We start from the raw sequence: 15,578 nt of genomic DNA, 5'->3' as shown, positions 1-15,578 counted from the left end.
CATAAAATCTGTTGGCTCCTCAGTTGCACCTCTCACTGTTACCACTTCATCATTTTCCACATTTTAGGATATTCAGAGATCCCCAGAGCGACACAGAGGCTCATATCACGACTATGAAAGACCACGCAGGAGTCCCTCTCCTCGCTATCGGAGGAGTAGAAGCAGATCACCCAGAAGGTATGGACTGCAGTCAGTGGTTTCTGCGACCCAAAAAATCACCTGCATTAAATCTTCCTTTCTTTCTATGTTTTGTTTGGGGATCATATGAAGCATATTTGCATTTTGTGAAGTTTTTATCAACATCTTTCATAGTTCAATTATAAACAGTCTTTCCAGAATCCATTTGATCCAGGTTTTCATGCTAATTAATCCAATCTTGTCATGTTCATCCCATAAAATTTGTGTTCAATGTTGAAAGTTAGAGGAAAGTTGTATGACTCACACAAGCTATGATGGAATCTGTGAACAGTCTTTAAACGTGTTGTTTACCATTGGGAGTAATGATTTAAAAAGATGTTCGAGTTATCACATTTGAGGCATAGTGTAGGTCATTTGTATCACAAAACATCGTACCATGTAAAGATGTTGCAGTACAGCCTAAAATATAAGGAGATATCACTATTTTTTTCAATAAATCAGAACTGTAGACGGTTTATTCTAGAAAGAATTTTATTATAACTTAAAGGACAAGTTCACCTTCATAAACATAAGGATTGAGAGAATGTAGCAATATTAGTAGAACACATCATTGAAAGTTTGAGGAAAATCAGACAATCCGTTCAAAAGTTATGAATTTTTGAAGTTTTTGTGCAGTACCCGCTGGATGAGAAGACTACTGCAGTGTATGAATAACTTAGATGTCACATGCGTACAACAATATAAGGAAAATATAAAGAGAATTTCACAAAATTCCATCTTTTGAAAAAAGTACACATTCCCGTGACTCGTTACCGACAAATCTTATGGGTGATATTATTCCCCCTGCCTTTAGAAAGAGGCAAGTCAAGTGCTCTTTTATTATGCGAAAAAAGTGAAAATATGTTGAATTTTCTTTTACATTTTCTTTATACTGTTGTACGCATATGACTCACAAGCTGTAGTAGTCTCCTAATCCAGCGGTTCCAACACAAAAATTTAAAAAATTCATAACTTTTGCATCGATTGTCCAATTTTCCTCAAACTTTCACTGATGTGTTCTACTAATATTGTTGCATTTTCTCAATCCTTATGTTTATGAAGGTGAACTTGTCCTTTAACTCTTAACGTGCCATGGTCGCCGAATGGCGACCTTAGTCCTGACGTGCCATGGTCGCTGATCGGCGACTTAGAACAGCGAGAAAAGCATTGATCATTTAAGTTCTTGCGGTACCGTAATGTGTTACACCAAGCAACTGCCAATGATATGTACTGGTAGCTAATTAGCATATCCATCGTTTCCACTAAAAATATGAGCATCCTTACGTTGGAATATTTTGAGTAAATACACGATTTTTCAGCTAGATGTATTTTTTTCACATTGGGAAAATCCGCAGCGGGCGCACCCTCTGTGAGATGTGTATGGATCAAAAGTCTCATAGGTAAACCACGCGTGTGTATGCTATTGACTCTGCGTGTATTGTCTATGCGGTTCCACTCGCATTGTTCCGCTTAGACGCTGTCCTGCGGGAAGCTGCTTTGATTTTGTCCCTCAAAGAGGGTCAGCTTTCGTTCATCGGTCAAGTCTTTCATCCTTTTGTTTTGGTGAACGTCACTAATCGTCCCCAGTCCAGCATAGGAATTGCGCGCGGACAAAGGCCTGCCGATTTCAATAGAGTACGCCTGCCCGCGGTCTGCTTAGACAAAAGGAGGATTAGCAGGTTCTTCCTTCTCAGGTGGACAAAAGACACTATTCCAGGGCCCGGGACAATTACTTTATTTTCAAATACAGGATCTGGGACTAAAGGACTCAGATTTGGTAATGAATTACTGAGGCAGAAAGAGAAATTGCTAAGACAAAATAAACTGCTAGTATCTTTGGAATCATACAATTCTAGTAGACAATTTTGTTATCATTTGAAAGAGGAAATATTGCTCTAAAACTTTGTCACAGAGTCAAGGGAGCGTTCCATTGAAGAAAAAACACGACTGACTCTTTTTTTCCATACTACACAAAAATTTCTAATAATTTTTTTGATGTGTCAAATATTTCTGCAATATTTCAGATTCAGATAGATATTGTGGCAAAGTGACTGCATGACACTTAAGAGCAAACATTTCTTGATATATGTTGTGTAGAACTCAATTCAAAACAGTCAATAGTTTCAGAGATATGGCGGTTTTAAATTTCATTGTCAGTCCAGTTTCGAAACGTTCTGGCGTTAGGTAATAACCTCTGGCACGTTAGGGGTTTTTGGCCTGGCACATTAAGAGTTAAGTTCACATTTTGTGTTCACATTTGTACATTGGTTGTTTCTCTCCATAACTCACATTTTAGAACTAGAATTGAAGTGCTAAAGCTGAGTTTTTGTTCCATCTTCAAATGGAAAATAATAATGCCTTGAAGTTTCACGTCATAATCAGCTGTATGAGATGTGCATTAGTTAGCAATGTTATCTCTCAAGAGGAAGTGCGCCCTCTTGCTGTCTGTGGCAAATAGTCTCTATTAAAATAACTGTGTAATACATGCCTGAAAGTCAACACAGTGTTAAAAAAAAAAGGTGATATTTTTTTTTTTTTTAATAGATTGAAATAAAAATATGGCTATTTCATCTTGTTTGGATTAGTTTGCCTTGGTCCATAACTTGACATGGCAAATCTTTGGTTCTATATTTCATTTCCAAAGCCACTTAGGAGCATCCTGTCCTGTAGGGACTGATGAGGTGGCAGACTCTCCGGAAACTCCCCATGACATAGTAGGCTAAATTTGTCGTGGAGAAGTCTTGCTTTGGCAGGCTCTATGCGATCAAAAACCTACAAATGTGACTTTTCTTTCAAAAACAAAAACAAAACAAAACAAAACTTGATCTAATCCATAAGACTGGTAGTGACAGCGGATAAGCACAGAGAAATAATGTCATACAAAATGCAAAGACAATCAATAGTGCGAAGGTTTGTGTTAAAAGTGATGATTACCCTAGCCACAGTAATATCAGAATTTTTTTTTCTGTTTATGTAACCCCCCCCCCCCCCCACCAAAAAAATAAAGTTCTATTTCATTAAAGTTTAATGCATGTCAATTGTAAAATGAACATCAATTAGAAACCTACCTCCTATTACATGGCTGAGTTTTGATGGTTGTACCTCCGCTCCTCCCTGCAGGAGAAGAAGCCCGTCCCCAAGGAGGCGGAGTCCATCACCAAGGAGAGAGAGGAGGAGGAGCCGGAGCCCCAGGAGGGACAGAGCCAGGAGCAGGTCCAGGGAGAGGGATCGCAGACACCGCTCACCAGGTAGGCCTCCAAGATCTTTCATGTTACATTATACAAATAGTGAATGGTCACAAGTGTGATGGTAAAAGATTTCGCACGAGGTGAAAGATAGAGGTGCTCTATTCAACGAGGCGAATAGTGTGCCTCGTCTTTCACCGAGTGCGAAATCTTGTTCCATTGCACGGGTAAAGGCCATACACTATTTATTTTATGCAACACCTCGAACATCAACAGAGGTGGTCCACACAGATTCTTGAATTTAGCACAGAAATGGCAATCATTTTCCGTGAAAGACGAATGAGTAGCCGCACAGTCACAGTCACTGTGTAGGTACGTACGTGAAGCCGATGTTTGTTTACAAAAATGAGTGACAAAAGTATGTGCTTGTAATTGTTTAGTGCGCGCGGCAAATGTTTGTTTATTGTGACATCAGAGCCATGCGTTGGAACAAAAACTTCGAGTCAATCATGACTTTTACATGGGAGTCAATGAAAATGGGTGACGTCAGCAATGCCTATCCACTTTTGCTCAAACAAAATTGCACGGCTGACAGCCACAGCATGCGATGGAACTTTAACTAAATGTCACATGATGGGCAGTCGAATAGCTACATTCTAATTACGTGTTGTATAAAATCTAATACCCCTTTCAGAAATGCATCCCTCAATCATCAGCATAAGAATAATAGTGCGGACGGTTCTATAAAAATCGCTTTCCCAAAGGCAGAATATAGTTCGCACTAATTTTGTGAGCACTGGGGAAAAAAGGGGCCCAGAAAAGATGGATAATCATCATGGTACACGTGTAACTGCCCCTGCGATGATGTTATGCTTGTACGTGCAGGAGAGAGGTGACTTTTTGACCTCACTGTGTTGAGTGGTCGAAAGATCACAAATTCCAAGTTTGGTTGCAATGCAGATATCATGTGAATAATTGCAGCATCAGAAAAGTATTGATTATTCTAGTTGCTTTGACTTTACAAACATGTAACGTGAATATTATTATCAGCATTTTCTGTACAATTGAGTTTATGAAATAGATTTATGGTATAAATGTCAGAGTTGCCTCTTGTGCAAAAGTCTTGGGCCCAGCTTGTATTATTAATAAGCATGGCAAGGTGCCCATTTTTACATTTTGGTTGATAGCGGCATCTGGGTAAGGAAAAGGAAATCATATTAGCCAGTCCACACCCAGAAATCACATGACTGTAGTGTAAGCCCTTTTTCTTACTCCTACAGTGGAAACTCGATATAACGAGATGGTCGGGACCGAGTCATTTTCCTCGTTATAGCCGATATCTCGTTATATCAGTAGGCATAAAAGAAAGCATAAAATAAAGACATTAATTTGCACATGTGGGACTACCCATCATATTTCAATCAATACTGATAACTTGATATTGCGTGTGAGGGAATTACTCACCTTTATGGGTAAGAAGATGTTTTTCGCCAAGGAAATCCAATATCAAGAATGTGTTTCTTATTAATTGTAGATGTTTGAATTTGTAAATTTATATAGCTTGCGATTGTATCAAGATCGTCTGTGGATTGGTATGTGGTTATATTGTATGGGTGTGTGTTGTGTGGAAAGCTTGAATATGGTCTGCACAATGCTGTGTATGTGACACATTCTGTATGTACATTATGACTGCGTGTGTGTGAAGACGGGGAATTCCCTAAGTAGAAGGCCAATCACAGCATCAGATTGCCTCACACCTGCTAAACGTCATGATGATGTCATGTATACATATGGCCGTCCCACCGCATTTTCTGCATGTATCAGTGTGCGTGCACACACACATGCAGTGCTAGCTGGTGCACTGAAGATAATGATTAATGATTGTGTGTGTACAAGACAGTTTTTGGCGCATCAAGCTTTACAATCTCGGAAGATGATAGCACAGGCGAAGTAAAGCTTTACCGAAGGCAAATTGACCCCCCCCTCAACGTTTTGCGCCACGATTCCGCAACGCGCAAAGATTTTGCCGCATCGTTTCATGACTTTTTTCATTGAAGTCTCCCGCATATTTTGAGACCAAATTTGCGACGTCCGGGTACACCGTTCTGAAGTTATGCAATGTTTTGCATATGCATGTCAACCCGAAAACCGCTTAAATTCATGATTTCATGTGCAAATCCAATGCAAACTGTGTTTTTTTGTTTAATTGATATAAATTAGATTATTTCAACTTTTAACCATTGAAATAAATCAATTCTAATGTAGATAAGCTTGAAAAAGTGCCTCCAACAAATTTTGGCAAAAAAAGGGGGGGGTGTCAAATTGACCCCCCCTCAACGTTTTGCGCCACGATTCCGCAACGCGCAAAGATTTTGCCGCGTCGTTTCATGACTTTTTTCATTGAAGTCTCCCGCATATTTTGAGACCAAATTTGCGACGTCCGGGTACACCGTTCTGAAGTTATGCAATGTTTTGCATATGCATGTCAACCCGAAAACCGCTTAAATTCATGATTTCATGTGCAAATCCAATGCAAACTGTGTTTTTTAGCTCACCTGAGCCAAAGGCTCAAGTGAGCTATTGCGATCGCCCTTCGTCCGGCGTCCGTCGTGCGTAGTCCGTCGTCCGTCGTCAGTCGTCCGTCGTGCGTCGTGCGTAAACTTTTACATTTTCATCTTCTTCTCGAAAACCCCAAGACTAATTTTCATCAAACTTGGCAGGTAACATCCCTAGGGGGTTAGGAACTCTATTTGTTAAAATGGGCACCATGCCCAACCCAGGGGGCCCCCAGGGGGGCCCAAACCCCCCAAAATTAAGGAATCTGTAAAAATCTTCTCCTCTAGAACCAGAAGTGATAGAGCTAAGTTAATACTATGAGTTAGTACATTGATGACTGTAGTTTCAAGTTTGTTCATGGCAGAATCAGGGGTGCCCCCCTTGTGACCCAGGGGAGGGGGTGGGGAGGGGTTCTAATGGGGCCTAAATTGTACATTTTCATCGTCTTCTTGAGAACCCCATGACTCATTTTCACCAAACTTGGCAGGTAGCATCCCTAGGGGGTTAGGAACTCAATTTGTTAAAATGGGCACTGTGCCCCACCCAGGGGGCCCCTAGGGGGCCCAAACCCCCCAAAATTAAGGAATCTGTAAAAATCTTCTTCTCTAGAACCAGAAGTGATAGAGCTAAGTTAATGCAATGAGTTAGTACATTGATGACTGTAGTTTCAAGTTTGTTCATGGCAGAATCAGGGGTGCCCCCCTTGTGACCCAGGGGAGGGGGGTGGGGAGGGGTTCTAATGGGGCCTAAATTGTACATTTTTATCTTCTTCTTGAGAACCCCATTACCCATTTTCACCAAACTTTTCAGGTAGCATCCCTAAGGGGTGAGGATCTCAATTTGTTAAAATGGGCACCGTGCCCCACCCAGGGGGCCCCTAGGGGGCCCAAACACCCAAAATGAAGGAATCTTTAAAAATCTTCTCTAGAATCAGAAGTTATAGAGCTAAGATAATACTATGAGTGAGTACATTAATGACTGTAGTTTCAAGTTTGTTCATAGGAGATCCAGGGGTTCCCCTTTTGGGGGCAGGGGTGGGGGGGGGGGGGGGGGGGGGGGGGGGTGGTTGGGAAGGTCCAAATGGGGGCCTGAATTGTACATTTTCATCTTCTTCCTGAACACTTCATAATGGATTTTCGTCAAACTTGGCAGGTAGCATCCCTAGGGGGTCAGGATCTCAATTTATCAAAATGGGCACCATGCCCCACCCAGAGGGCCCCAGGGGGTCCCAATCCCCCCAAATTAAGGAATCTTAAAAAATTTGGGCCCTTATTGTACATTTTCATCTTCTACATGTACTTGAGAATGCCTGGTCAAATTTTGGTAGAGCTGTAAATAATTTAGATTAGTGACTGCGTGAAAGGTGAACTTGCGATACTCAGGTGAGCGCTAGACCCGCGGGTCTCTTGTTTGTTTAATTGATATAAATTAGATTATTTCAACTTTTAACCATTGAAATGAATCAATTCTAATGTAGATAAGCTTGAAAAAGTGCCTCCAACAAATTTTGGCAAAAAAAGAGTAGAAAACAAAAGATCGAAAAAACAGCAAAATACATAAGAAATTAACAAAACAATAAAAAACAAAAGAAAAGGATTTTGATTGCGCTATTTTTTTACAAGAAAATTGTTTGATGTGTCTTGAGCAACTCTGACACAAAAATTTAATAATCCTTCAGTCTTTTTGATGGAGTTATAGGTGAAAATATGATTTCATGCATTAATTTGCATAATTGATTTATTAAAAAATATGAAATCAACATTTTTCTATTGTATGACCATGTAATCTTGTAGTTGACATCCGGCTCTATGTTCAGGCAAAATTGTTTGATGTGTCTTGAGCAACTCTGACACAAAAATTTAATAATCCTTCAGTCTTTTTGATGGAGTTATAGGTGAAAATATGATTTCATGCGTTAATATGCATAATTTATTTATTAAAAAATATGAAATCAACATTTTTCTATTGTATGACCATGTAATCTTGTAGTTGACATCTGGCTCTATGTTCAGGCAAAATTTTGCGGAGATCGCGCGATCGGCAGCCGAGATCTGAAGGGGGGGTCAAATTGACCCCCCCAGTAAAAACTTGGTCTCAAATAGCCCAGTTAGAATAGGGTTAAAGAACATACTCATTGGTCTGGAATTGAATGCAGGACCTCATACAGTATCCCCAAGTACAGAGTCTTATTTACCAGGTACCAGTGGACCCAGTAATGACTAGTGGTAGATTCTGTATACTTAACCAACTCATGACCATTTTCAAGACAACTACCCTCCTCCCCCTCCATACATCTACCCCCAGGGGCAATTACCCCTAGGGATAATTATCCCTAAGGACAATTGACAATTACCTATCCCTCGATAAATGGTCCATTGGAGTAGTTGCCATAGGAGTAATTGTTGTGGGGGTAGCTGGAGCCATTCAGTAGTTGTTTGGAGGGAAATTGTCTTAGCATCCTCAGAAACTCCACCCCAAATTGTCATTTACATTGTGTTCAAATAGGTGTGCTGATGGTAATGATGGAGACAGGACATTTGCTCCAGCAACAATTGCCTCGGTCTTCTTTTCTCCAAGGGGTATCTGTATGATAGGATTAGGGTTGTGATAGGGTTCTAGGTTTAGTTTGATGTGAGGATTGGGATTAGGATTAGGGTTATGTTTGTTGTAGGTTTGATGTTTGGCTTTCAGCGTGCAAATATTTCATGGGAGCAAATGTCATGGAACCTGTATTGATTGTCCCGGCATAGACTCATAACCAGACCTGTGTGTTAATAGGACTAGACACAGTTGCAACTTCTTGGGGGAATTCTTGTGTGATGATGCCAGTGTAATAAATGCATAAACATCTGGCCCAGTAGAATTTAAATCTGTCGTGCTTGATATGTGCTGATACCAGTGTATGATTAAGTAGGTGGTTTCCTTCCTTCATCTGTAACCTGTGTACCACTAGTGAATGAGATATTTTTGCCAGTATTGGTCAGTATACACGACCTTTCTCCTCTCTCCTCCTCAGGACGCAACTATCACCATGACAGAGATGACCGTCACCATCACAGACACAGGTCTGTCTCGCCGGACGACAGGTGAGTCCCAGCTGCAACAACTATCACTCCAGGACCCTGTTTCATAAAGCTGTTCGTAAAGTTATGCACCACACAACAAACAGCTTAAATATGGCAAGCCAAGTGGGTTCCTTATCATTGTTAATTTCAAAAGCTAAAGTTTAAATTTACAGATGATAATGATTAATCTTTCATTTTAAAACATGTTTTTAGTTAAAGTAATTTTTGCCCCAGTGTAGATGAAATATTGACGTACAGTCGTTCTTTGTTAAAACGCAAGGGAAGACAAATGGGCACACATATTGGTACTTCATATTCCAGTCATTCATAAAGTCATGCATAACTTTACAAACAGCTTTATGAAACAGGGCCTACTGTAAAAGTGGTTTCTTTCGCGTACAGAAACTTTCGCGGTTTCCATCGATGCCGACTTTTTCGCGTGTGTTTAAATTCGCGGTCGGCAATGATAGCGTTGTAACAAGCCACGTGTTCAAAACATTTTCGCATGATGTTAAATTCGCGGTTCAACCTCAAAGCGCGAAAAGCGCAAAAATAAAACCACCGCGAAAGAAACCACTTATACAGTATTGGCATGTAAAAATTATAGTTGCTGACCACTACCATGCCGCTGCCAGTGTTTGGTGGGTGTGGATATACATCACATCACTTTCTAACTGGGCAAACTGACAAGCTAGCATGTCATTGGGATAAGACGCTTAGTTATAAAATGGGTTATAAAGAATGTAGCCAATCAGAAGTGCTGAAATGAGTCGTGTGGTCTATTTATTATTTTGCTGATGCACAGGAGTGCAAAAAGTGAACACCAAAAATGCATATTTGTGCTGCGTGTATCCTGTGCCAGGTTACCGATTGCTTTGTGCAGCTATATATGTGACCTTGTAGCACAAAACCACAAAAAGTGGTCAGACGTGGATTCTTAGGTAAGGTCAGATTCTGAAAGAGCAGACTTGAGCTTTAAAGTGGTGTACGTGTAATGCAATTTAAATGGAATCTCATAACCTATCTAAATAATGGAAAGAAAACACACATTTTGGAAAAGTGTGTATTGAGGAAAACAGCCCTGAAGTATCTACTTAGGTCTATGTAAGCGCTTAATCAGACCGTGACCTGTGATTGTGTGCAATGAATTGGACAAAATAAGAGAATGTAAAACTTCACACCAACAACAACAATGGAACTGAATTACTATATTACAAAAAAGTGTTCTAGAAAAAACTGCTAAGAACACAATGTCATCTGCATGACCTGTCACAGACCAGCCCCATTGTATTGCAATGCAAAGATTTCCTAGCTGCATGGATCTGCATAGATCCATTTATAAAACAAATAATGCACAGATTTAAGTCCATGATATTAGTAGAGATGTAACACATTCATTAGCTTGATATAACCCCACCTCAATCATATGGCTAACTAGAGTGTAAGAAGTGGTGAAGAACCTCAACATTTTGTACATATCATTTGTAGGAGGAACCACTATCCCTCTAACAACCTAGATAGCATATTGTGTGATTATCCAGAGGAATCCGCTAATTCTTATATTACCCAGCCAAAGAAATTTTAATCAGGTGAACTTATTCAAAGAGTGCCAATGATTAGTCCAATGACAGCCATTATTTCTGTAAGACACACTGAGTTTTGTGGAAAGCTGAGAGAGATGTCTGCATGATCCAAAGAGGCAGATTCTGAGTAGAGAATACTTGTTGAGGTCAAGTATGCAAATCAGGTATGATTCTCATTGTAAACCAAATATTGCTGAGTCACTCTAAAGTAAGATCTCCATGTAATTCTATGTAGAGAGAGAGATTAAGAAAAATACCCACATAACGAAGACAGGCAGGGCAGTCTCACCCTTTGAACTTGTTCCTCCCGCAATTCTGTGAGAGCCTTCAATGCCCTCAAACAGGATTCTTTTGGCCCGTCGACAGAGAATGTACAGGGTGGTAATCAGCCTGTGCAAGCAGTCGAGCGTTGCATGTGTCCTCTTTTCACGGTCAATTGCATGTGCCATCGAACAATGCAAAATATCGTTGGGACGTGACATACAGTATGAATAGAGTGTGCGCTGATGGGCTCACAAATTCTTTTGTTATACACTGTAAGGGCACCCAAATGGGGACAGCGAAAGTCAAAATCTATGAGCTCAGCCGTGATGGCTATGTACAGTGTATGTCTTCATACAAGTCTTATAGCAAAACAAGCATACTACTACATTTGAAAAGTGAATTACATGTAGACCAAGAACTCACACAGTTTTGATACACAAAAGAACAGATACTGATGGAAGTAATTTTTCTGGCCAGCATAACACATATAAACTTAAATTTAGGCCATGAATGTTGACACTCTTGTCTACATTTTGGGAATCTGGTATACCAGGTTCCCATATATGGGTTGATGCCACGGGAGCCTGGTTACAAGGTTCCCGTAAGGAATGGGTTAACTCTTTGTGTGCAGAAGTTTAAGCCCCCTGTGTGCCACATTATTCTGAAACCGCAACGCACGAACACTTTCCTCAAGCATTGTTTTTCACAGCCATTATCTTTTGAAAATAACTTTTTAGTGTTTATATTGGAGTGTTTAAGTGTTTATGCTACATGTAGAAATGCAGTAGAGCAAATTTGTAGGAAAAAAAATTACAACTTTTGCTATTGTGTAAATTTTATGACAAAGCTATGGCTATGATGCTTGTAATGCACTGTGGAATATTGCAATTTATCAGTCGGTTTGTGCGCAGTTGTGCTTTTTAGCGAAGTTGGCAAGCCTTCGACCGAGTCAGGCATATGATGGGGAGGGGGGCTATCACTGTTTAATACTCTAGACCTTGCTCATCATAAAGGGAGTGTTATGTTTGTGTGGATTAAAGTTCAGTGCACATGTGTTGGAAGGATCAGTGTCAAGGCAAAATGCTGCATTCAGAGGTTAAGGCAGTGCATAGTAGGCATGCTACATCACACCTATTGGCTGGCCCTGAAGATCTCCCTTGTAACTCACTGTAACCTCTGTGGTTAGAGTTTGTGGTTTATGACTCAACAGAGCTATAAGGGAGCATGTTACATGTGATTTGCTCACAGTGATTAGCACTGCAGTGAATGATGGTCTAGAGGGAGAGGGGGAGAGGAGGGTGGCGTGCCATGCACAGAATATGTATGTGTGTGTGTGTGGGGGGGGGGGGTAGTATGCCATGTCAGACCACCCCGCCCCCCCCCCCCCCCCCCCCCCATCTACCATTCTTCTGGCTTTAACCCTAACCAGGCCCAGCTTTTTGGGGTGTTCTGTGGCCAGGGGAGGGTTGATTCAACCCCCCCCCCCTTCCCCGAAATCTCGGCCGTCGATCGCGCAATCACCCTGACAATTGGCACTTACATTACCTGTTGCGTAATCTACCTTACTATAGAAGAAAAAAATTGAATTTTTCATTTTTTATATTTTATATTAATTAATATGCATGAAATCATAAATTTTGCTCTAATTCAGAAAATAAAGCTAATGGCATCCTAATTTTGGGTGACATTATTCCTTGTAGCATTCCTAACAATGTACTTGAAAAATAAAATCTGGTATCAAAACTAATTTCTAATGTATTTTATTGTTTTGTGAATTTCTTACGTATTTCTTTGTTTTTTGACCTTTTGTTTTATCATTCTTTTTTCGCAAAATTTATGACAGAACTTATTTCAAGCATAATCACGCTGAAAATAATTGATTTCAGCCTGTGACAGTGAAAATAATCATATCTTTATGAATAAGGTGAGAAAACTCAATTTGCATTTATAGACTTTATACACAAAATCACGTTTTTGAGCCATTTTCGATCTGACAGGCATGTATAAAAGGTTGTGCAGCGTCATAACGGTATGCGCGATTTTCGCAAAAATGGTGTCAAAAGATGTGCGAGACTTGAAAGTTAAAATTCAGCGAACGGCGCAGTCAAAAAAATTCGCGCGGCGGAATAGTCGCGAAAAATGTCGAGGGGGGATTGATTCAACCCCCCCCCCCCCCCCCCCCCCCGGCCCTTTTAGGGTTAATTTTTATCTCACTTGAGTCAATGGATCAGGCATGCTTCTGCATTTACTCTTTGTCCATCTGACATTGTGCATTTTCTGTAGTCTTTTTTTTTTGTGTGTATTTTCATTATGTCTGTATAAGATCCATTGTTCAATTTTACCATAACTTAGGGGGAATTACTGCTATTAGTAGGGCACACAAGGTTTGAGGAAGATGGTTCAGACCGTGTCCTCTATGAGGACCAAGGGACAAGGGCCCAAAGGGCCCATAATCTTTAGATTTCAAAGATCTTTCCAGTATGATCCACAGAGTGGTTCAACCGAGTCATATTGCATTTTTGTACCCTTAGTGATAAAGAGTTTTGATTGAAGTACATGTAGTAGCCCAGTCAGGTGTTCTTCTTTTCGCATAATAGAGACCACAATCAACTACATTGAAGGGGGTAATAAGTCATAGCAAAGTCCAATCCTCCTTTTGCTGAATCTAATGCCCTTTTATGAGTTTCTTCATAGTGTGTTCTGATCAGATTGGGCAAAAATCATCCTTAGGGGTAGGGAGTGTCATTATTGAAAAGATACTGTTCACCATTGTGGCCTGGGAGCAGGCTTCTGAGGGCCATTACACTCTAAATTTCAGTCATCATTCTAACTAGGAAAACTGGTGCATTGTATTCAGATCATGGAAAGAGCTCTGTATTCTACACAATTAGATATCTATTACAGCTATACATGTACTCTTTAAATCCTCTATACAATGTAGATGCCAAATATTTGTGGATGCAGTGCACGCTCACAGCCAAATTTGATTCAAACACAGCATGTGTACACAGTATACGATGCTATGCGTGAGGTTGTGCCATACCATGTGTGCTCTATGAATGGGATAAGAATGGAAGTAAGGTGTGTGTGTGTTTAGGCAGGTGTGTGGTATTTTCTGCTGCTCCTGGTTCCGCTGTGTCTGTTGATTTAGTGACCAGATGTCATTGATGTTGAGGCCATTGTTTTGTGGTATGATTTCTGTTGGTTATCATGATATCAACCCGTATAGAACGAGTTCCAAGTATATTCTCAGGCAAGCATCTGTGGGAAATGCGTGTTGTACCAAAATCAGCCCATCCTCAATGGGTAAAAAAATAAATAAATAAATAAAAATAAAAAAGAGAACAACAAATTGTAGATGGGATATGGGATATGTTCTGTTTTTGTTTGTTTGTTTGTTTGTTTGTTTTTATTTTTTAGGGAGGGGCTTATTGTCCCCGCCGAACGAGTTCGAGCAGGGGACTATGAAACGGGCTCCGTACGTGTTTGTGTCCGTGTGTCCGTCCGTGTGTCCGTGTGTTCGTGTGTGCGTCCGCGTGTATGATCAAAATGTTCAATTTGCTACTTCTCTGTCATTTATGAGCCGATTTTGATTCTGTTTGCTTTGTATGAGAGCACTACATGGGAGCTTTGAAGCTTCTACACAGAATTTCAGTTGTGACCTTTGACCTTGACCTTTGACCTATATTGTACATTTTGCTACAAAATGCTACTCCTTCGCCATTTCTAACCCGATTTCGATTCCGTTTGCTTTATGTGATGGCACTAGTTGAGGGCTTCAATACTTGTACGCAGAATTTTGACCGTTGACTTCTTTGACCTTTGACCTTGATTTTTGACCTATATTGTACATTTTGCTACAAAATGCTACTCCTTCGCCATTTCTAACCCGATTTCGATTCTGTTTGCTTTATGTGATGGCACTAGGTGAGGGCTTCAAAACTTCTTCACAGTTTTTGACCTTTGACCTTTGACCTTGATTTTTGACCTATATTGTACATTGCATGGCTACAAAATGCTACTCCTTCGCCATTTCTAACCCGATTTCGATTCCGTTTGCTTTATGTGATGGCACTAGGTGAGGGCTTCAAAACTTGTACACAGAATTTTGATCTTTGACTTCTTTGACCTTTGACCTTGATTTTTGACCTGTATTGTACATTTTGCTACAAAATGCTACTCCTTCGCCATTTCTAACCCGATTTCGATTCCCTTTGCTTTATGTGATGGCACTAGGTGAGGGCTTCAAAACTTCTTCACAGTTTTTGACCTTTGACCTTTGACCTTGATTTTTGACCTATATTGTACATTGCATGGCTACAAAATGCTACTCCTTCGCCATTTCTAACCCGATTTCGATTCCGTTTGCTTTATGTGATGGCACTAGGTGAGGGCTTCAAAACTTGTACACAGAATTTTGATCTTTGACTTCTTTGACCTTTGACCTTGATTTTTGACCTGTATTGTACATTTTGCTACAAAATGCTACTCCTTCGCCATTTCTAACCCGATTTCGATTCCATTTGCTTTATGTGATGGCACTAGGTGAGGGCTTCAAAACTTCTACACAGAATTTTGACCTTTGACTTCTTTGACCTTTGACCTTGATTTTTGACCTGTATTGTACATTTTGCTACAAAATGCTACTTCCGGCGGGGACATATATTACGCACCGCGTAATTTCTACTTTTCCTTGTTCTGTACTGTATTGATGCATTCTTTTATTATTTGTTGTTTGCATTGATTAT

The 15,578-nt window shown here is 40.2% G+C and overlaps 1 protein-coding gene across 1 annotated transcript in view; it reads left to right on the top strand.

Annotated features, from left to right (window-relative positions):
• The window catches only part of LOC139707990 (pre-mRNA-splicing factor 38A-like), a 39,992-nt gene that overhangs the window by 23,912 nt on the left and 502 nt on the right, over positions 1-15,578 (top strand). The window contains exons 6-8 of the mRNA XM_071619981.1: positions 68-177; positions 3,298-3,425; positions 8,935-9,004. Of these exons, the coding sequence (XP_071476082.1) occupies positions 68-177; positions 3,298-3,425; positions 8,935-9,004 (308 nt within the window). The remainder of the gene's footprint in view (positions 1-67; positions 178-3,297; positions 3,426-8,934; positions 9,005-15,578) is intronic.

Source organism: Diadema antillarum, unplaced genomic scaffold, assembly GCF_040938485.1.
Source record: "Diadema antillarum isolate AM-2024a unplaced genomic scaffold, OU_Dant_1.0 seq00001292_RagTag, whole genome shotgun sequence".
Classification (NCBI taxonomy): domain Eukaryota; kingdom Metazoa; phylum Echinodermata; class Echinoidea; order Diadematoida; family Diadematidae; genus Diadema; species Diadema antillarum.
Note: the sequence above shows the minus strand (reverse complement) of the source record. Positions and strands in the feature narration are given on the sequence as shown.